Consider the following 21,585-nt stretch of genomic DNA (forward strand, 5'->3'; position numbering starts at 1 on the left):
AGAGTTCCTTAGCCAGCAAAGCTGGCTAAGGAACTCTGGGAGTTGAAGTCCGCTAGTCTTAAAGTTGCTAAGGTTGGAGATCCCTGATTTACAGGACGAACACACCAACGCCTCCATCGGAATCGCCCAGATCCCGCGAAGAAATTCAATTAAGCCACACCGAGTTTGCGCACCGCTGCTTCTATTGGCCCAACGTCACCGCGGTTTCCCACCAATAAGCGGCAGGCGTAATCCCATTTCCCCGCCCACTCGCTCCGTTCCCGCTCCGACGGCCGCCGCCTCGTAATGACGATGGGGGGGAATGGGCGGGGTCTACCTCAGGCCCTTCCCCCCCTAAAGAGCCGTTGGGGCTGCCAATCGTGTCTAGGGACGCGGCGCGAGCTGGCGGGATCACTCTCTACCCCCACCACCACCACCACAACCAAGAGCGAGGATGGCGAGGCCGGGCTGCTTGAAGCACCACAAGGTAAAAGCGTCTTTACTCGAGGAGTGCAGGGAAGAATAAACCCGTTTCGGGGGGGCGGGGGAAGTGTGGTTGAAGATCTCCACTGAGTGCAAGGAAATAAGTGCAAGACGTATTTTGCTTTCGTTCCCCCCCTTTGGTTGCAGAAAGGGTGGCGGGGTTTTCCAATACTTGAAGGGCAGCCACAAAAAGAAATGAGGGTCAAATTATTCTCCAAAGCATCAGAGAGCAGGACAAGAAACAACGGCTTGGAAACTAGTCAAAGAGAGAAGCAACCTGGAATTAAGGAGAAACTTTCTAACAGGACAATTAACCAGTGGAACAAGCTTCCCTTCAGAAGTTGTGGGTGCTTTACCACTGGACGTTTTTAAGACGAGATTGAACAGCCACTTATCTCAAATGCTTTAGGGTCTCCTGCTTGAGTAGGAGGCTGGACTAGAAGACCTGCAAGGTCCCTTCTGACTCTATTCTGTAATATATGTAAGAATATATAGAAGGGAACTTGGAGGTCTTCTTGTGTTGTCCTTATCCTTAGGTGTGATTAAAATGTGTATATCTAGTTACAGATAGATAGATAGATAGATGGGTAGAGATAGAGATAGAAATGTCCAGTTTAATTAAAAGAAGAACTAGTATCTTAAGGGGCTGCCACAAAGAAGAGGCGGTCAGCCTATTTTCCAAAACACCAGAGAGTAAGACAAGAAACAATGGATGGAAACTAATCAAGGAGAGATATAACCTAGAACAAGAAACTTCCAAACAGTGAGAACAATTAACCCAGGGGTTGCCAACCTTTTGGACCTCAGGGACCACCAAACTCATAATTTTAAATCCCAGGGACCACTAACCGGTTCTGTGGGCGTGGCCTAATTTGTGGCTGGGGCTTGGTGGTCATGTGACTGGCTGGGCATGGTTTGTATGTAAATATTATAAATATTTATATTAATATTGAATTTTTTTACAAAAAAATAGCAACTTTTATCCAAAATCAGGCAAAGCAGGCAGGCAGATTGAGTTGCTCACAGAATCATTCAGTGATCTATCTGCCATCGTCTAACTCAGTCTCTCAAATTTGCTTGCCATGAGTCTGCATTGAATACTAGAACCTTCAGTCCTAAGGGAGGTTCGGCTGTGCTTAAAAGCAGAGCCGAAGACCTAAAGACTAGCTATAAAGCAAGAAACCCAACCATTTCCTGCTTCCTAGCTAATCTAAATATCCCGGCACAGCAGAACAGATGATGCTCAGAAAAAGGAAAAATAGCAATTTAGCAGGCAAGTTTGCCAGGTAAGGAGTGAGTGGGCGGGGAAGGTTCCCATGAGCCATGTGGGAGGCACAGCCTTGTGTTTCTGCACAGCCTGGATTAATTGCTCTGGGAGTGAGATTTCTCTTTGGCCCACCAAAATTTTCTTGCGGCCCACCTGTTGGCGACTGCTGAATTAACCCACTTGTCTCCAAAAGTTGTGGGTATTCCATCACTGGAGGTTTTTAATAAGAGACTGTTGAGCAGGGATTGACATAACTTCCAGCTCTATTCTATTCTATTTGTTGAGAAAGAACAGTAATCCACCGAAATAGCAACAGTTAACTCTCTGAATGGGATGTGCAATGCATTTTTGATATGGCACTTAAGAGCAGGATTGAAAAGCAACTCCTTAAGATAGATAAATAGATAGAATTCTTTATTGGCCAAGTGTGATTGGACACATAAGGAATTTGTCTTTGGTGTATATGCTTTCAAAGAAAAAAAATTCATTCATCAAGAATCATAAGGTACAACAGTGATAATCATAGGTTACTAATAAGTAATCAAATCATACTAGGAAACAAATAAAACAATATAAATTGTAAAGATTACAAGCAACACGGTTATAGTCATAAGTGGGAAGAGATAGGTAGTAGGAAGGATAAGAAGAAGAATAGTAATACAGTCTTAGTAAATAATTTGACACAAAACTCTAAAGGGTTTAGAGTGAGATGCAGACTTAGATTTCTTGCAACAGGAAGTATATCTTTTGAGGAGGAAGAAGCCTGGATTCAACACCTTTTTAATAATAATAATAATAATGGTAAAAATAAGGCATATTCATTTTGTAAGACGCTCAGGGTGGCTTCAATAATGAGATGTGCGGCATATAAAATTAAATTGACTAGTGTGTGTGTCTGGAGTGAGGTTAATCCCTCACTCCAGATACACACACTGGTCAATTTAATTTTAAGTTTAAGTAACTGAAAGTTCTGACTCTGCCTGTTGTAATATCGGCAACATTGTGTTGCTGAAGTGAGGACAGTTTGCAAGAACCAGGAGTGATTTTTTTGGACAGGATAGTGAAATTTTACCAGTTGGAAGCAAATTGTTGGACTCAAAATTCTTTTAAGTATGTGGCATTTGCCTTTGGTTGGATCTCAAGATTCTGGTAAGAAAGAAAATAAAATCTACAACTGTGTTGATCTCCAGTGTCTACAATGAGGGGAGCAGAGAAAGGCCATTCAGACAAACATAGAAGTGGTACCAGTAGGTCAGACCACTTTATATAGGGACCCCCCCAACCATCCTGTGAGATCAGAAAGAGACAGACTACTCCCAAGTCCTTAGTAACCTTGCTGGGTTGAGGGTGGATTCTTGACCCTTTAACCATTATATTTATCGCATTGGAGATTAGGTTAAGGGTGGCAGGATAACAACAAAACCATGACATTGTGATTCTGCTCTTTTTGTCCATGATATGATATGATACAGTTATACAAAAGTGGCACTTTTGTGGCATGACATTAGCGTCCTGACAAAAGCATCCAGCTCTTGCAGAAGCATATAACTTCATTAAGCTTGACTTTATTTGATTTATTTATTAAATTTATACGCCACTCCTTTCACCAATAAGGTGACTGATCAAAAAGTAAAAAAAATATCAAAACAATTACAACTTTAAAAAGCTCTATAGATTTGCGTTAGTCTTCTCTAAAACCACTGTTCATATATAAAAATAATCTTACATTTGTATCACATTTATTCATGTATTCATAAAGGGCCAGTTCTGAGAAACATTTGGACAACCTGAAGTATATTTCATCCAGTATCCTTAAGTCTATCAATACTAAAGATAGAAAACAAACAGCTTTTTAAAGGGTAGTAGGGCATTTACATTCCATTATACTTCCCACTTGTTGAAACACTAAAAAGCACTGTTTATGCTACTTATGATTTCAGCTACCTAAAATAAGTGTTGTTTATCTACATTCAAATCATGAGTTGCCAATATTAAAAAAAAACAGTATAATCCTTTCCAGCTGCCTTTCATCCTCATCTACATCTGTTGGATAATTGCAGATGTTGTTAATACCATCTGTGTAACCATGCCCTTTCTGGGTAATTTCATATTTATCTAATATGAATATCACTGTAGGTACAAGCACACATTCTGAAAACTGCAAGCTCAATCACTTAAGTTAGTTGTACAATCAGAAATTGCATAGTTGTTTTTTGAGGCTAAAAAATATGAAGGCCCAGAAAGTTTCAGGAAAAGCTTACCACATTGCTTGTTATGTTTTTGTTTTGTTTTGTTTTACCTCTCCTCCCACCCCAGGACTTCACATTTCTTGTTGTAGTATAGAGTAGTTAATGGAATTTGGTTGCCAATTCATATGTGTTATCTATTATTCAAAATATTATTATTCATACTGTTTGTGAAAATATGTTAATTTAAAATGAAAAACCTGTTTTAAATTCATCCCCTCTTAAGAAGTGAATTAAGTTAACCCATATTTATAAATATTCAGAGACGCTAAATTGCTACAGATTGTTGTGTTTAGAGGTTACTTTGCATTACTGTCATATGTTTCATTCTAAACCCATGCATTTTTAATTATTTATTATGCTGACATAGAATTTTTCCTTCATAAAATATTTATTTTAAATAACTATGCCATTGTAAACAAATATGCCATTGTTTGCAAACCAGATGTGATGGACTTGTTGGAAAATTTATGTGAAAATGAGTCATTTCTCATACAATCAACAGGCATTGACTTCAGGAAGGTTGACAGGATCAACTAAACTGACAAACTGGAAAAAACAGTAAGGATATCTTCATTAATTATGATGATAATGATGCTATTTGTTCAATCGTCCAATTCTTAGCAATTCTGTGGATCAGCTCTCTCCACGTTTTCCAATCTTGTATGGCTCTTTCAATTTTTTTTTATGCTCTGGCTAATGACAGCTTTGATGGTGTCTAGCCATCATGGTTTTCAGTGACCTCGCTGACCATTCCAAGCCTAACTGCCCTTTCTAGTAAATTTGATGGCATGACATAGCCGAAATAAGTAAGGTGAAATTTTGTGATGTTTCCTTCCAGGAGTGTGTCTGGTTTTATATGTGCTTGTTTATTTGTCACTTTTGCTGTCCAAAGAATGCACAGGAGTCTTTACCAACAATCTTCATTAGTATATATCAACATTATCATTGACATGTAAAGCAGCTAATTGTTAGTATTCTTCTAAGTCAGAGATGAAGCTATACTTATGTGTCCTGATCATTGGCTGTGTTAGATTAAAATGCTAGAATGAAATCCAACAGTATTTCAAGGACTGTTAACTTCCCCAGGCTTGCCACTGATATCGTTCCTATTATCTAACAAAAATCCCAGTTTTGTAGATAACAAAGCATTTAAAATGCTTAAGATTCGTTAACAAAATATCTTTCACCCCATCATCCAAGTGATACAAGTGATAAAGAACTGTAGGAGCCTTGTTCAATTTTAGGCTCTCTAGCTATACTGACACTGACAAAGATGCAATCAATATACTGTATATTGAGAGCAGGGCACTAAACTGGAGAAGACTGTTAAGTCTCCTATCTCCATAAAACCTGTACCTTTCAAGATTCTAAACTATCCAGAAAATCTGTCTGCTATAGATAGTCCTCTTCTTGATAAGCCTGGTGTTGTACACAATGTAGTATGCTTATACAATGTAGTACGCTTGAAAATGTTACAGTACCTTCAGACTATTGTTCTAATATAATTGCTTACAGAGCTTCTTCTGCAATTGAATTTTAGTATGTCTCATTTCCTAATAATAAATGTTGACATTATTTTATTTATTTAAGTCCCACCTTTATTATTTTTAGAAATAACATGAGGTGGCAAACATATCAAATGCACCTTCCTCCTCCTATTTTCCCCACAACAATAGCACTGTGAGATGTGTTGGGCTGAGAGAAAATGAGTGTCCCAAAATCACCTCACCAGCTTTCATGGTTAAAGTGGGACTTGAACTCCCGGGCTCCCACTGTCTAGCCTAGATCAAGCTGGTTCTCTATAATAATTACAAATTATTGTTTTGTAGCCTGTTGAACAGTTTATCGGGATATCATTTCTGTCTTTCAGGATTGCTCCAAAAAAAATAGCATATACAGAGTCTGATGCTGGCTATTCCCTGTATTCCACAGATTCAGAGGATCAGGTAAAAAGAGAATGTGATGCAAAAATCTACCCTGAGACTTTTGTTTGCAACCTTTTCATCTATGTTATATTTTATAAGACGTACAGTCTATCATATATGTACATTAATTAAATTGTTTAATTAAAAGTAATATTTATATTTATCCAATGCAAATTAGAGTTTACATGGAAAGGGGAATGTCAGATGTTCGAGCTGGTTTTAGAAAAGGTCAGGGAACATGAGGTACTGCTGATTCACAATTGATAATTAGATAGCCAAAGTATACCAAAAAGAAGTTAGCATGTGCTTCCCTGACTTTAGAAAGACCTTTGAATGCATCAACTGAGTCAACCTGTGGAATGTCCTTTCAGAAAACAGGAGTTCCAGAGCATCTAATTTCCTCATATGAAGTCTATACAGGTAGTCCTCAACTTAAAACAGTTCCTTTAGTGACCATTCAAAGTGACAACGGCATTGAAAAAAGTGACTTATAACCATCCCTCTGGTCATGTGATTTACATTGGGATGCTTGACAACTGATTCACATTTGTGATGGTTGCAGAGTCATATGATCACCTTTTGCAACCTTCTGACAAGCAAAGTTAAGGGGGAAGCAGGATTCACTTTACAACCGTGTTACTAAACTGCAGTGATTTATTTAACAAATGCGGCAAGAAAAGTCATAGAATAGGGCAAAACTCACTTAACAAATTTCTCACTTAACAACATATGTTTGGGGCTCAATTGTGGTCATACATTGAGGACTGCCAGTACACAGGACAGGGAGCCAGAGTCTAGAGCCAGCAGGGTGAAACAGGTCAGCAGAGGAATGAGATAAGGTTGCACGCACTCTTTTTGTTTCTGCAACATATGTGCTTTATGAAAAGTGAAAATTAGAAGTAGGCCAGAAAGAGTATTAATGTTTTTTGAATTTGGATTTTGGCAAACATCTCTGAGAATACCATGAAGAGTTGTTTGTATACGATAGCCATGCATGTGTTAAAAGGAATTTTGAAATTTTTTGTTTAGTGCATGTGTATTAAACAAAAATTTTGTCTAGTACACAATATTTATGTGTCCCTTTTCTAGATTGCATAATTTTAAACATTTGATTTCAACCATACAATTGGATTCTCTCTAAATAAAAGAATCATGCCAACAGGAATTATAGTCATCCAGAAATGAATATTCTTTGTCTGGCTCTTTTTTCCTATCACTTTCCCTTACTGAATACTATAAACAGTTTGAAGTTTCATCAAAGTCAGATCCTGGAACTCAAATAATTTAATGGAGGGATGTTTTTATTGCTAGAATATTCACTAACTTTGAGAATAAAGGTAAATTAATGAGCTTGCTTCCTATGCTAGAAGCTGCCTTTTGTAATCTTCTTAATATCTTTTCTGAGGTTGTAAATATTCATCATGGCCTTGATCGCTGTGCATCTTTGCTAAGGGATATTCTTCAGAATGAGTCCCAAGGTAACAATTCTTTTCATTATTTGAATATAAAGTTCATATCCTTGATAGCTTATCTTGTGGCTTAAATGGTTGTGTTTTTTTTTTCAAATGATGCTAGGCATGGCGGGCAGCTCTCAAAAAGCAGTGAAAACAACTACTTTCAGAGCAGCTCCCAGACCTTTGCTGAATAAAATGGGTGCTGCTAAAAAGCGAGGTATAAAGAAAAAAACCCTTTCAGCAAATGTGCAAAAAGAAACAGGTATGCACTTTTTCTTTAAATAATAATTTTTTTAAACCATGCATTTATCTCATTCATTCATCATTCTGCTTCAATTACATAATAGTTACAGGATGTAATTTTTGCCTCCAAAACCTGAATGTCTGGTTTTCTCTATAGATAACATACCATTGAAAATACTCAATAGATTTGTTTCATGAATGTGTGCCTTCATCCACCAACTGAATATGTTTTGTATTTATTGGAAGGGGTTAAGTGAGAATGTTAAGCTAGATGTAAATCACTATATAACAGTCATAATTCTTGGTTTATGTCTTACTAAAAATAATGATGGTTTCTGCTTAAGAATATAACTAATGTTACATGAATATAAACATGTTATTTCAAGCTTTTTTACCATAGCTACAAATCCATAGCTGTATTTATTAAAAAAAAACCTTGCAACAGCAAAATTCTCAAATCCAAACAATTAGTTCTGCATCTGGATAATATTAAAGATATTAACAAGCTAAGCATTTTCCATTCTGTTTTTTTGTAGCATCTGGGTTAAATAGAAAGGTAGTTTCAGGTAATGAAACTGCAGCTGAAAAAAACGTAACTCCTCCAAGCACCAAACAAGCCTTTTTTGTTAAATCGATTCATGGACATTGCACTCAGAATTCTCCTGTAATGCACCAGAAATTGTGTGAGCATGCACAGTCCCAAATGCCTCTCTTGAATATCCATCCTCCAGTGAAATCTAGTGATAGTCCTGATGTCCCACTTTCCTTCATTCCTGAAGAGGGTAAGTGTGGAAGCAGTTTGGCTGTCGTTATGCACTGTGTTCATTTGTTCAAAAATTAATCGTAGTGTTAATTGTTTGGTGCTTGTCCTCCTTTTAGCAGCATATCAACCTGCTACAGCATTCAACGGCCATCTGCCTACTTCCACACCAGCACTATCCCCACAGCAGGCAGTTAATCCTTCTGTTGTTCACCCTGTAAGTAGTGAAGTAGTGTAAGTGTTTGATTTGTATTTCCCTGTTTTATCCTAAACATGTTGCTAAAAGCAAAATGTTAAAATAGAACTGTTGTAAAACAGTGCACACTAGTCATGACTGAACTTGTGATTGGATTTGGGATGGGTAAAGAAAAAAGGCGCTTGAGCTTCAATTCCTTTTGGCTTTCGTCCACAAGTTGAACAGATACTGTATCTTTAGAACCTTCAGATGAGAAGCAACGGATACATTTTATTTTAAATTCAACATGCTGTGTTCTTAAGCAGAAATCCAGCTGTTCCCAATACCCGAGTTGTTTTGAGGCCCTTTGTATTTATTAATTTGTTCCTGAATGTTTGTTCTCCCTTCCCCCAGTTTGTCTAAATTCTGCAAATTCTCAAATATGTGCAAATTGAATTTGCGGGTTACCTCTTCTAAAATTTCTCTTGCCACTTCAGTTCTGATCATTACAATTGAAGGAAATGGGGAGAGGTAGCAAAACTGTTTTAAAAATCCAAACACTTGCATATTCCAATTTTCTCTATTCCATGTCATCTATTTTTGCCCTGGTGACAAAAATCAAGTCATTGTTGTTTTCTTTGTTGTATACAAAAGTAAAAGATATGTCATGCTATCGTAGAAGAAGAAGCATTTTTCAAAGTTCGCTCTAATTTGCAACAGTACTGAAATTCCCATACATATTTGCCATTTCTACTGTTGAACGTTACCAAGTTTAATTAGTTACTAAAGAAGTCTGTCTCCAAACAAGCATTATTCTCTGGTATTGGATTGTTGTCATATTGTTTAATAGCAACTTGTTTGCTCATACAATAGGTGCTTAAGGTATGGAAAATCTTACACTCCATTCCCTTTTAAAATTGTAATTAATTGTAAATTAATGTAATTTGAATTGTAATTAACTTACAAGTATATAAGTTCAATATATTTTAGCATGGCAGAACATTGCTTGTGTATGTATACTTGTCACAGGGCCTTCCCATGGACACCTGCAGCCAGTGCGTCTCACGAATGGGGCCGGCCCTTGTATCCAAAGGCTTCAGGACTTCTGCTTCTATGGCTCAGACACAACCATCAGCTTTGTGCTCTGCTCCATCCCATGTAGCTCCCTCTGGTCCAAGCAACCTCCCATCCTCAGCCATCCTCGCTCCATCTCCTGGCAGAGAGGCCGTGTCAGAAGGAATCCACAAAGAACAGTTTAATGAGGCAGAGTTGATCAGATGCATTCAAGCACAGCTGGCTCTGTTGCAGACACGGGAGAGGGAGCGTGAGCAGAAGGAGACTATCAGAAATTGCCCAGATGTTGACCCAGTGCCATCCAAGCCACTCATTTCCAAAGAACCGGAGATAACTGAAGAATACAATGAAGGCACTTTAAGTGAAGAGGATGCCTTAGATGGCATTGATATGGCACCTGTGAGAGAGACAAGCTGCCAAACTAGTTTCAGCACAGAAATCTTAAAGCCTCAAAAAAACAGCCTGCAGAAAAGAGTCCAAAAAGTGAAAACTGTGAAGTATCTTTGGGCAGAGCTCAAGGCCTTGCTAACTGACCACGGTAATATGACTGTTCTTATTATGATTTGCTGGGAGGAACACTTTGTGACTTGTGAATATGATCAGTCCCGAGGTGGCCTACTAGTGTCACTTGCTGACTTGGTTAGATATGGTTTTAAGATATGCTCATATTGTGTGCTTTGGTGTAGTGGCTAAGGTGCAGGCCTAGAAACCAGGAGAGACTGAGTTCTAACCCTTCTTTAGGCATGAAAGTCAGCTGGATGACTTTGGGCCAGTCTCTCCCTTAGTTCAATCTAGCTCACAGGGTACTTGTGGAGAAAATATGCAGGACTACAGGGCTCAATTGTCGTAAGTTGAGGAATACCTGTATTGGGGATGTTCACTGCTTATATAAAGGTGAGATAAAATGATGATAATGATATTTATTATCATCATATGGGAGCAACTCACCACAGAAAAAGTGCTCCGTTTAATGTGAGTAGAAAATATGATAACCTCAAAACAAACTTTGATCAAACAGCAGAATCTTTTGATAAGTTATCCTGCTGGATTAAACATATTCTTTGATCATTTTTATCTTGCTTTGCTGCAAAGTAGCCAATATAATGGTTAAGTTGTTGAACTAAAATCAGGGAGATACAAATTAAAGTATATCCTCAAAACGGAAGCTTTTAGGCCAATCGCGACCGCTTAGCCTTAGCCCAACCCATCTCATGTTGTTGCATCAAGAAACACAAACCTGTTAATGCAAAATAAGCTTCTGTTTAACTTCCCTCATTTGATTTCCTTATTTTGAAATTACTTGTAATCTGATCAAAATAATTTTGGGTTATTTATTGATTTAATAATCTTGTTTAAATTCATCCATCATAAATCACTTTCTAGTAAATAGGACAATTGCAGCATTTTTAAAAACTTAATGATGATTGGAAATAGGCAATTACAAACAATAACTTTGCTCCTATCTTGCCCTGCTCTGGGCAAACTAATGAATGCCAAAATTTACCATGAGAATTTTATATCGACAAAATGAAGATTTTGAACTTTTGCACTTTTGAATGCACTTTTACTTTCCCATTGGTGTTGCATGGTCTGCAAAAATAAATCATGATAGAAGTAAAGACTTGAGATTTTAGTCTTGTTGGGTCATGTTTCCAATCTTACATTTTGTTCAAGAAGCCACAATTCTGTGCTGTTTTTACCATTCTGAAATAAAAAGTATAAGGCAGTGAGGGAATGTTGAAGCCTCAAATAAGAACTGTCAGTGCTATATAAATGGAAACCTGTCACATTTCTTGGTCCTCATCTTAAAACAACCTATCTGAAGAGTGGGCCCTGTTTTTCATATATTATATGGCAGTTGATAGAGAAACCTAACAGATGCCAAGAATCATGCATTGGAAACCTGTTCAGCCCATTCATATTAGGATGATAAACTTGATTGTCTACAATAATACTTTCTGAAGAATGGCTATTTGGCTATCTGTGAAAATACATTTTTCCTTTTTTTCCTCTCACTGAAGATTCAGAAATGTTAGGGGTGCTAGATGAAATAGATGACACCACGTCACTCTTTCCTGTAGCTGCTGAGAATACAAATGTACAAGCTGAAATAGCACTTGCCCTTCAGCCTCTCAGAAGTGAAAACGCCCAGTTGCGCAGGTCAGTAAACAAGAGAAAAACATTGTACTTAAGGCGACAGCGGTGGTTCACCAGATTCCAAATTTAATCTAATTATAATACAGTGAGCATTGTGTTGGGATTCTGAATATATAGATACTTGTTATTTTGGCTTGATGTCAATCACTTCAAAAAAATTGAAAATCAAATCACATCTGGACTGAATCCATATCTTCTTGAGCACAGCAACAAAGCTACTCCCAGAATTTCCTCTTCTCAGAATAAAGCTGAATCCAGGGCATATTCTGACAATGGCAGATATGTAATAAAAGGGGAGGGAGGCTTTGGTGTTTGACTGTATATATTATGCTGGTGAGAAGAAAAGTGGCAATATTGCATTCAGTGACTGAGATGTGTCCTCAGTTCAGAGTCATCCTTAAGAAAGTTTATCTCAGGATGGGCAGATTTTACTTTTTTTCAGTCAAAGTGAGGAAAAAGCACTGGTGGGAGGGCATTTTTAAAGTTGCACCCAACTAACAAATCTATTTGTTAACGAAGAAAGTATTTTTTTAAAAAAAATCCCTGCCTTTTATTGTAGACAACTGAGAATTTTGAACCAACGGCTGAAGGAACAAAACAGAGCTGAAAAGGAATGTAGCCTGGATAGCAACTTGGAAGGTAAGTAACAAGGTATAAATGTTTAAGCATGTATTAAACTCACTTTCAATAGCGTCTGAGAACTGGAAATACTTTGACATATTTCTAGAAATGATGTGATTTGCTGGAATATGGACTGATTCTGTGTGCTTCTCTGTACTTAGTTATTATATTAGTTCTATTAAAGCCACACATCATATATGGTTCTCCTCTTCTCTCTTTCCTACTTTTATCCTCATATTATGTTTGTGGCCTACAATAGCACTGATGGGATATTTTAAGGATAACTGGCATTTTGATTCCGAATGTGATAATTGTATTTTCTCTGCAAAGATGATGGAAATATTTTATTAAGGGTTCAGCAAAGGCTAGATTTTGAGGCATTCTTCTGGGTGAGGGAAATGTTTCACATTGGAAAGAGAATGGAGTTAACACTCTGGCCCCACCTGTTTTTTCTAATTTACATGAATCACAGAGATCTCAAAGAATTCTTTATTTATTTTTGTCTAACTGTGAGTGCAGCTGGCCAAACATACTGGGACTGGGTTGTACTCTGGTTATTGGTTGTATAGAGAGAGATATTCAAGTTCAAGTAAATGCAAGTATTCTTCAGAGTTTTGGATGGGTGTATGATGATTAGAGAAGATAAAAAGAGACTGCAGGTATGACCTTATTCTTCACCCAGTTTAAAAGCGTCTTTGTGTTTGTACAGGAACAAAGCAATAATATTTACTAATATCTTTTTATAAATTACCTTCAGGGTAACTATAGTCCTTGACAAGAAACTTTATGAGTGTAATACAGAATATGAATATCTGCCAGATGCACTGAAAACAGCAAAAAGAGTAGTTGATTGTCACTTGTCATACTGTCTTGTATTGAATGTCACTGGCAAATTGTATCATTCCAGAGATTAGGCATAAAATATTGGCTGCATAATATTTTATACTGTTTTAATGCCTCCCTCTCATAAAACACAAGGTGATGTACTGAGAAATATAACAATAAAATACAGCTATAAATCGTCAACCATAAAAGAGTCTGCAGTTCATTATTCATGACGCATACTGCTAAAAGTGCCACCCCAGGCAATAAATGCCCATTATTGCCACCGCCTTCTGAAGTGCCAGAAGTCTAGAGTCAGGTGTGTTGCTGGGGCAATGTATTTCATGCAGACTTAAGAGCCCTACAGTAACACATCTCAGAGGTTAGAAGAAAGTGCCTTCTTTTTTTTCAGTTAAACAAGTGAAATATTTGTCCATGAACCGTATATCTGAAAGAACTGTTATGTTTTCCTCTCGTAGTTGTGTCCCTCCAGTCTTTGAATATGACGTTGCAGGGTCAGTTGAATGAATCCATGAGAAGCATTGAGTTGTTGCAAGATAAAAATGAAGAATTCATTAAAATCCTAGAAAGCCAAAAAGAGGAAAACAAAAGACTAACTAGACAAATCCAAGAGAAAGAACAAGAGCTTCTTGAAAAGAAACAACAGCATGATATTGACTCAACCAAACTCAAAATCGGTATGTAAGTTGGCAAACTTTGGGGCAGGTCCAATCTTTGTGCATTTATAATGGAAATTAAATCTCATTGGTTTCTGATCTATTCTAGAAGCAGATGAAATGTTGACCAATGTGAAGACTTACCAGTACAAGTTTGAAGCCGCTGAAAAAGAAAAGCAGATTTTGGGCATAACATTGCGTCAGCGAGATGCAGAAGTGAATAGACTGCGTGAATTGACCTGGTACTGTTAACCTTATTTATTTCTCTTAGTGTTTCAAATCCACTTAGCAAAATTGTACAGTGCCCCGGAGATTTAGAACAATAAATTGAGAAGTGCATCTTTGAAAAAACATTGAAAACCTCAATAAATTTAGATTTGAGGAAGGAAAAGCTACCAAATGGAATAATATTTGATTTATTTATTTCACATTCTAAAGACTTGGACAATGTCGCAGAATTATTGATGGAGGATGGGAAATATTATTTATTTTACTAATATATGAATTCTCGGTATAATTGTCAGCCACAAGGTGGTGGCAGTGACTCATGTAGGAAATTGAAACCTGATTTATTGAAAAAAAAACTTTTGTAATAATAATGTATATTAATACTATTTACATTGTGGATTTTAATCCCTATTTTATTTCCAATAGAGGTACATTACTTAATGCTGTCAAGTGGTGTTTTAATACTCCAAGGCTCTCACATGCACATTGTAGCCTCAGTTAGATGGAAAATCCTCTCTGGAAGTGCAGTTCTTTATTTTGACTTGAACATTGGGGGTATATTAATGAAGCCTATTCTAAAGGTTACAATATTAGCAATTCTAGAGGACTAGTAGAAAGGCTGAAGGAAGCATGTGTATTAAATGGAGGGTGGCTTTAATTATGTCTGATAGTGAGATACATAATCAGATGTGATTAAAGGACCAGATTATCTTATATTTACTTTTTTTATAAAGCAAATATTTCATGTCTTCATAACTGTGGTTTATAAATTAATTTATGAACTTCTTTCTAATATTGGTCCACCTTAAATTTCAATCTTATTTTGTTCTCTTGAAGATCAGCATAGGTAATTCTCTAAGGGTGGTGTGGTGCTTAAGATGTTAGATAAGAAGCTACTACAGGAGAGGCAAAATACAAAATAAATTTTATAAATAAATAAATAGATTAATATATATGATTTGTCATTCTATGAGAAAGATGGGGAATTGTAAGCAGTATAAATCCTTTACCTGCTGTTTTTTGCCCCTAGAGTTCCTGGCCCACATTCTACAGGAAAGCCACAAATTATTGACTGAAAATTCTCCCATGTGCTTTAGCTCCAAAAAGGTGCAAAATATTTTTGTCAAAATTCTATTTTTTGCACTGCAATACCATGTAGCAGCAAAACAATGCTGGAGAACCATACCACCACCAGCTGGGCATCTCTGAATACATTTTCTCCAGCCCTTAGAGATGGGGGAGAAATAGAAAGAAAAGGGCAGTTTTGGCTGTAAAATGGTTTCCCCTTCTCCCCAGTGGAATGTACTTAGAGTTAGATGCCCTGATGCTTCAAGTATCAGACAGATTATACCCTGACTGGAATACATATCTATTCAGAAATGAGCCCAATTAGTGGTGCTAAGATTGTGCCTTGGATTTTCAAGCCTTTACACCTTTGTCTCATTTTGACATAATGTCTTGACATCTATGCTTTACAGGGCTCTTCAAGGGAGTATGTCAAAACTACTGTCAGATCTCACTGGGGATATGGTGAAGCCAAGACAAGTCAGCAGTTTATCGAAAGCTCTCTTGGAAATTCATGAGAAACAGTTGCAGCCTAATGCATACCCTCTAAGTGATTCCATAATAAACTATCTAAAAAAATTAGAAATGGATCCTGTTCCAACCAACATGGAGCTCCTCTTAAGTGAGAGTGAGATGAAGGAGCCCAAGGAAGTATTGGATGTGAGGGCGGATGAGCATCCTGCCCGAGAGAGTCAGGTGGTAGCAGAGGAAACTGTGGCTTCAAGAAATCTTCCTGCCTTCCAAAAGCTTGATGCAGAAGCAGCCAGTTGCTTAAGCACTTTAGAGGGTCATGAGCTAGATGAGACTATTTACATTCCACTGAGTAGCAGTCCATCTCAGAAACCAGTCACGACAACTGAAAGGAAGACAGTCGTACAACAGAACTCGATTCCCCACAAACTGGACTGTGACTCTAAGCAGCCAAGCAAGGTTGGGATGCTGAGCAATACCAAGATTGGTGATAAATTCTATGGTAGCTTTGGTCGAAAAATGACTGTTGAAAATAAATCTGAAACTCTGGGGAGGATAGAGAAGCTGGAAAGTGAGAGACTCCAAATGCAGCCAGAAGAAAGAACTAATGGGTCTGCTAATGTGATTTTGAACAATCCAGACAGACTTCAGCCTGGTAAACACTGTTACGCTCAAAAAGGAAATGGGCAGAAGAACGCTGGAATTTCTGCTTCTGACTCCAGTTTTTCCACTCTTGACTGGATGTCAGGAAAATCTGAGTGGACTATATCTTCCTTTTCAACGTTCACATCCAGAGATGAAGAAGACTTCAAGCATGGATTAGCAGCCTTGGATGCCAACATAGCAAGACTGCAAAAGACATTGCAGAATAGCTTGAAAAAACAAGGAGACTTTGAAAATACCTCAATAGTTCAGGATAACTAGGGAAAATGTACTTTTTAAAAAGCTTAGTGATTTGTAACCTTTTTTTATTCTTTTGAAACTTCGTCAGTGAATATCTTACTGATAAATTAACAGTTGTTAATTAAAAGGCTGTTTCATCACTGAAAACTTACTGATAAAATAAATCAAGGGCGAATTTCAAATGGATCTGCAAATTTTAATATTTACAGATGTACGATTGCTTTGAAATGTATTATTAAAGGAATAGTGGTTTTCATGAATGATTGATAAAGGCCAAACAGTGTGTAATATCTTTCTAGAATATGCATACTGGAAATATATTGCCATGGATGTCATAATAGAGAAGTTTTAATCCTACAACCTGTTGATTTGGCTAATAAGATTTTGGCCCATAACTTAAATGCAGGCTTACAAATACTTACTGCCCTCTTGCATATTTATATGCTTAGAATCGGAGATGGGAGAGGCCACATATTTCATCCAGTCCACAAATGTTTGCATACACATATACTCAGGTACTCGGTGCACGATTCTCTACAGATGCTTTTTGCAAATTGTGCAAAAGAAGATTATCTGTCTCTGAAGACTTCTAAGACAACTCACTATGTCAAGTAGCAGCCTCTTCCAATGACTGAAGCTTGTATTATCAAGATGCTCCTCCTGATATCCAACTATGAACATCTTTCCTTGTACTTTACTTCGTTGGTTTTAGGTCTACCCTCGAAGTCAATAAAGTCCCCTCCCTCTTCTGTGTGACCCTTAAAATATTTGAAGATTGTAATCATATCTGCCTTGTCACCAGCTAATCCTTTCAACCCAGAAGCACCTTAAACAGTGCTTCCAACATGAGTGGGACAGGGATCTTATCTGCCTTTAGTCATTTTTCTGTAGGGTAAAAAAACACCCCAATCCTTTGCCCTTCCTATGGCTTGGTTTCCAGACCTCTCTCCCTCTGAATTTTCTCCAGTTTTTCGTCTGGTTGAACCCTGGTGCTCAGGATCAGACACAGTTTCTGGAGGCTGGAATTAAAGCACAACACAATTTCTTCCAGCAAACTGGACTCTTTATGTTTCTGCTAATGCAGCTTTTATCATTTTAGCATCTGCATCAAACTATTGGCTAATTTTAATTTCTAGTCAACAAAGTCACTCTGATTGCCTTCATAATATAGCTCCTCCATATATTTGTGCCTTACATTTCTCATACCCATTTTTCTTTTATATAGCTTCCACCCTATTCCTATCAGCTCTCTATTCAAGACTTTAGATCTTCTACAATTTCAACCACTCCTCCCAATTTTGTGTCATCTGCAGACTTTATAAGTATTCCCTTAACTCCAAGTGATTGATAAAAATGTTGAATAGCAGAGGACAAGATAGCCCCATGGCACTCCATTCAGCAATTCCACTGCAGCTTAAATAGAGCTGTTAATGAATCCTTTTAGGGTTTAGTAATTTAGTCAATAGTGAGTTCATCTCCCAATAGTATCTATTCCAGGGGTGTCAAACTCGTAGCCGGGGCTCAGATGCATCACACACTGGTGATGTTTTAGCAGAGGGGGAAAAAGTTGATATATGTCACATGAAAGAGCATTAGAAGGCACCATGTCAAAGGCTTTGCTGAAGTCGAAGAAGTGAACGCTTATGCCTACTGATCTACTAGATTCCTTACAAAAGGGAGTGTTTTGAGAATCTGTTTGGTCTGGTAGTTAAGGCACCAGGCTAGAAGCCAGGAGGCTTTCTTAGGCAAGAAAGCTCTCAGCCCAATTCACCTCACAGGATTGTGGGGAAAATGCAGGGAGTGGGAGGGACTAATGTGTTAGCCACTTCCAGTTATTTATAAAAATAATAGAGTGATAGAAATAGATAGGATATAGATGATGGTGATGGATGGATGGATGGATAGAAAACAAACTCATGTTGTCTCCTGTTAATTGTAGCATCCTTATCTAAGCACTGATAAATGTGCTGCTTGCTCATCTGTTTAGATGCCTTCATCCAGTATGGCCATTATACTGATAGGTTTGTAATTTCCCAGTTAACTCCTGACTGGTGATTTAAACAATTGTAGTTTCACTAATTCTTAATAGAGGAAAATGTCATCTTGACAGCTTGAAGTGTAATTACTTCCAACTTTGCTCATGGATGCCTAATCTACATCTATGCCCAGAAACACCAACCTACTTAAAAATCACCTTCAAAAAATATTTCACTAGCATCAGCCATAATTGTATCACTTTCTTAGAAACAGTCACAATGGGCTCTTCCTCTGAATACTAAAATGTCACACAATTCCACCTGGATTTTCAGTGCTAAATATAGAAATTCAGAACTTAGCACACCTTCATTAACTTGTGTTTGCAGTTCACAGTCCATGGGATTGCCACCAATCTCTTCAGTGCTTTGTCTTCTCTAAAAACACATTTATTCAATATCTTCCTCTCACTCATATAAAAATAATATCTCTCAATCATTACAATATATACAAGCAATCACATACATTGCTTTACTCCAATATTTTCAAATTGTTGCTATAACAAAACAGATTCCCTCTCCCTCAGAGTTCATTAGCAGATAGATTTGCAGATTCTGAGCAGACTCCTTCAAATACTTATAACAAATGAATATTTTCCAGGAGGCCAGGAAGGAGAAATGCTAATATTTTAGCTCCATAAAGGAAATTCTACAGCGGATGAAATTCTTTTTGTGGGATATTAGTACATATATTTTCTAATAGTCTGGGCTTGGAATTTCTACCCAGAAAAGTAATGATAGAAAAGAGAAAACGAGTGAAATGAGCAAGTGATTTGAAAGTTTCCTTTGAAGGTCAAAAGTAGAATTTATGAGCCAAGTCATTTTAAGGAGCCTGGCTTAATTTCAGAGAGATTAATATGAGAGATAGCTGACCTTGTTTCTACAAAGGAGAATGAATGCCTCTATGTTTACTCTAAATTTAAGCATCTGCACTATATTACAAGAATGAGTTTAGATATCCTTAGTGTACTATTTACATATTGCATTGTACTTGGCTTTTGGTGAGGGGGTTGTTTATTAATTTATTCCATACTGGAAGCGGTAGATTATCATCAAAAATATCACTGTAGGTTGGTGTTATCTAAAAACTGTGTAAATTATGTATCATTATTATTTTGCTTATTGTCTTTACATTAGTGAAGCAGTTTAGGCAACATCTGAGCAACTTTGATTGATCTAGAAAGCTAAGTAGACACAAGCCTAAAAGACAAGTGTTGTAGGCTAGATTGCCATTGCTGAAATTTTTGAGATGGTAAATTTCTATTTTATTCCTAGAAAATTGCATGGCTGTATCTGTGTACATTTTCAGGAAGTGAGCTTGACTTTACTTCTTAATATGTTACTATCTATCATTGTCCCATGCTATTTATATGACTAGCACAGTTCTTTGTAAGTGCCCTGCTAAGTAATACTTGTACATTCATTTACCTAACCAACCAGGCTTTGTCTTGCTAATTATTATACACCCTAGCTGTCTTAGTATATTAAACCTCCACTTCTTTTTAAAGACTGTTATCCTATAAATACCCTACTCAATACAGAGTTACTGTATCTACATGGAAATTTGAGTGGGATTGTCCTATGTGAAGTAAGATCTCAACATTTTAGCAACTTAAATATTTACAGATTGCCTTAGTTAACAAGGCGGAATACAGAGGGGCCATGATAATAGGAGTGAAGAGTAATACCAAAGCAACAATTGTGTTTTAGAACATTTTATTTAGTGCACTTCATATTTGGCAAGACAAAAAAAGCATTGTATTTCAATTTCAATTCAATTTTGCAGTCACAAAATGAATGCTGGCTTCTTAAGCTTCAGTTTTACCACAGTCTTCGTTTATTATTTTCAGCAGAATATAGCAAAGCAGGATCCCAGTTACCTGACAAGAAAGTAAAGAACATGCAGAAAGTGATTTAATTCTGACATGTGGAGAGTAGGAAAATGAAATAGATCATTCCTGTTACAGTAGATGGCATTTGGCTCTAAGCTCTGAAAGCAGTAGTATGATAGAGCTACTGTAGAAGAGAAACTATGTTAAGGATCCCAAATGTTTTGTTTTTACTTTGAAAGTCTAGGCATTCTGATTTCGTCTCTCCAAACAAGCACCAAATGCTACTACTGTAGTCCTTTATTTAAGCCTTTTATGCTTACCTGACCAAATACTATAAGAATAGCAAGTCCCCCCAATGCAGAAATGTTTCTTTCAGTCCAGGTCTTTAGTTTTAGAAGACAGCCCTGAGAAAGAAAGCGGGGGTGCATTGTAATAATTGCAATGGATGTTTTGTAAAAGCTAATCAAACTAAATTCAGCCAACAATTAAAACCATCAGAGAGCTTAGAGAGAGAATGAGGGACAGCCTACAGGCATAGATTATAAATGTTAGAAGTTATGCTTACTTTGGGATTGAGGGAACAGTTTTACAGTGGTTCTATTCCTTTCTCAATGACTAGTTCTAATCAGAGCGGGTAGGAGAGTTAGCAAAAGAATCCACTTAAAACCAAAATATGCCATGAATTAGATTCTATCATCACTATGCAGATCAGGGGTCTTCAAACTTGACAGCTTTAAGACTTGTGGACTTCAACTCCCAGAATTCCTCCTCCAGTCATGTTAGCTCAGGGATTTTGGGAGTTGAAGTCCATAAGTTAAACTTACCAAGTTTGAAGACCCTTGATACAGATGTAGCAACTAGGAAGGAATCATTCTGAACAACAAGGTTCTTTACTTAATCTATTTAACAATATATTCCCGGTAAGAACTGTAGCCAACTTTAAAGCACTTTAGATTCAAATGCACCCTTTAACAAAAAAAAAGTGGGGGGTGGCAATATGGAGTTTTACCTCCTGATTGATGCCAACTATATCTTCATTTAGATCAGTAACACAGCTTTCCACAGGCATTTTGCAGCAGCTTTTGGGGACAGATGAGAAGCGCAGTCCAAAGGTTGTATTTTGCCAGTCTGTATAGTTCTTCACACCACAGCATTGATACTACAGTA

At 37.3% G+C, this 21,585-nt stretch overlaps 2 protein-coding genes across 4 annotated transcripts in view; one reads left to right on the forward strand and one right to left on the reverse strand.

The window, feature by feature from the left end:
- The first annotated feature begins 328 nt into the window (after positions 1-328).
- CCDC14 (coiled-coil domain containing 14) lies at positions 329-16,833 on the forward strand. 3 transcript variants are annotated; one of them, XM_087950206.1, is made up of 14 exons: positions 329-466; positions 4,481-4,536; positions 5,849-5,924; positions 7,309-7,381; positions 7,479-7,619; positions 8,137-8,382; positions 8,480-8,577; positions 9,565-10,147; positions 11,631-11,769; positions 12,326-12,405; positions 13,689-13,907; positions 13,996-14,128; positions 15,593-16,600; positions 16,668-16,700. In XM_087950206.1, exons 1-13 carry the CDS (start codon positions 434-436, stop codon positions 16,572-16,574), a joined length of 2,859 nt encoding a protein of 952 aa, XP_087806332.1. In that variant the 5' UTR covers positions 329-433; the 3' UTR covers positions 16,575-16,600; positions 16,668-16,700. The 3 variants fall into 3 exon arrangements, with proteins under 3 accessions (XP_087806332.1, XP_026521236.2, XP_026521238.2); XM_026665451.2 differs by having other exon boundaries at positions 15,593-16,833; XM_026665453.2 differs by having other exon boundaries at positions 343-466; positions 8,483-8,577; positions 15,593-16,833.
- Positions 16,834-20,294: 3,461 nt separating this feature from the next.
- LOC113410683 (CD63 antigen-like) overlaps positions 20,295-21,585 on the reverse strand; it is a 30,424-nt gene continuing 29,133 nt past the window's right edge. Inside the window, exons 5-7 of the mRNA XM_087950215.1 lie at positions 21,428-21,577; positions 20,739-20,822; positions 20,295-20,466 (exon numbers count right to left, since the gene is read on the reverse strand). Of these exons, the coding sequence (XP_087806341.1) occupies positions 20,395-20,466; positions 20,739-20,822; positions 21,428-21,577 (306 nt within the window). The 3' untranslated portion in view covers positions 20,295-20,394. The remainder of the gene's footprint in view (positions 20,467-20,738; positions 20,823-21,427; positions 21,578-21,585) is intronic.

Source organism: Notechis scutatus, chromosome 1, assembly GCF_049901735.1.
Source record: "Notechis scutatus isolate UNSWTSFEM ecotype Mainland chromosome 1, rNotScu1.2, whole genome shotgun sequence".
Classification (NCBI taxonomy): domain Eukaryota; kingdom Metazoa; phylum Chordata; class Lepidosauria; order Squamata; family Elapidae; genus Notechis; species Notechis scutatus.

Excerpts from the sequence above, each read along its gene's own strand:
- CCDC14 (XM_026665451.2), top strand. The coding sequence starts at position 434 with ATGGCGAGGCCGGGCTGCTTGAAGCACCACAAG. Across the intron at positions 8,578-9,564 it reads ATCCTTCTGTTGTTCACCCT|GGCCTTCCCATGGACACCTG; the intron begins GTAAGTAGTGAA and ends TACTTGTCACAG. Across the intron at positions 14,129-15,592 it reads AGACTGCGTGAATTGACCTG|GGCTCTTCAAGGGAGTATGT; the intron begins GTACTGTTAACC and ends TATGCTTTACAG.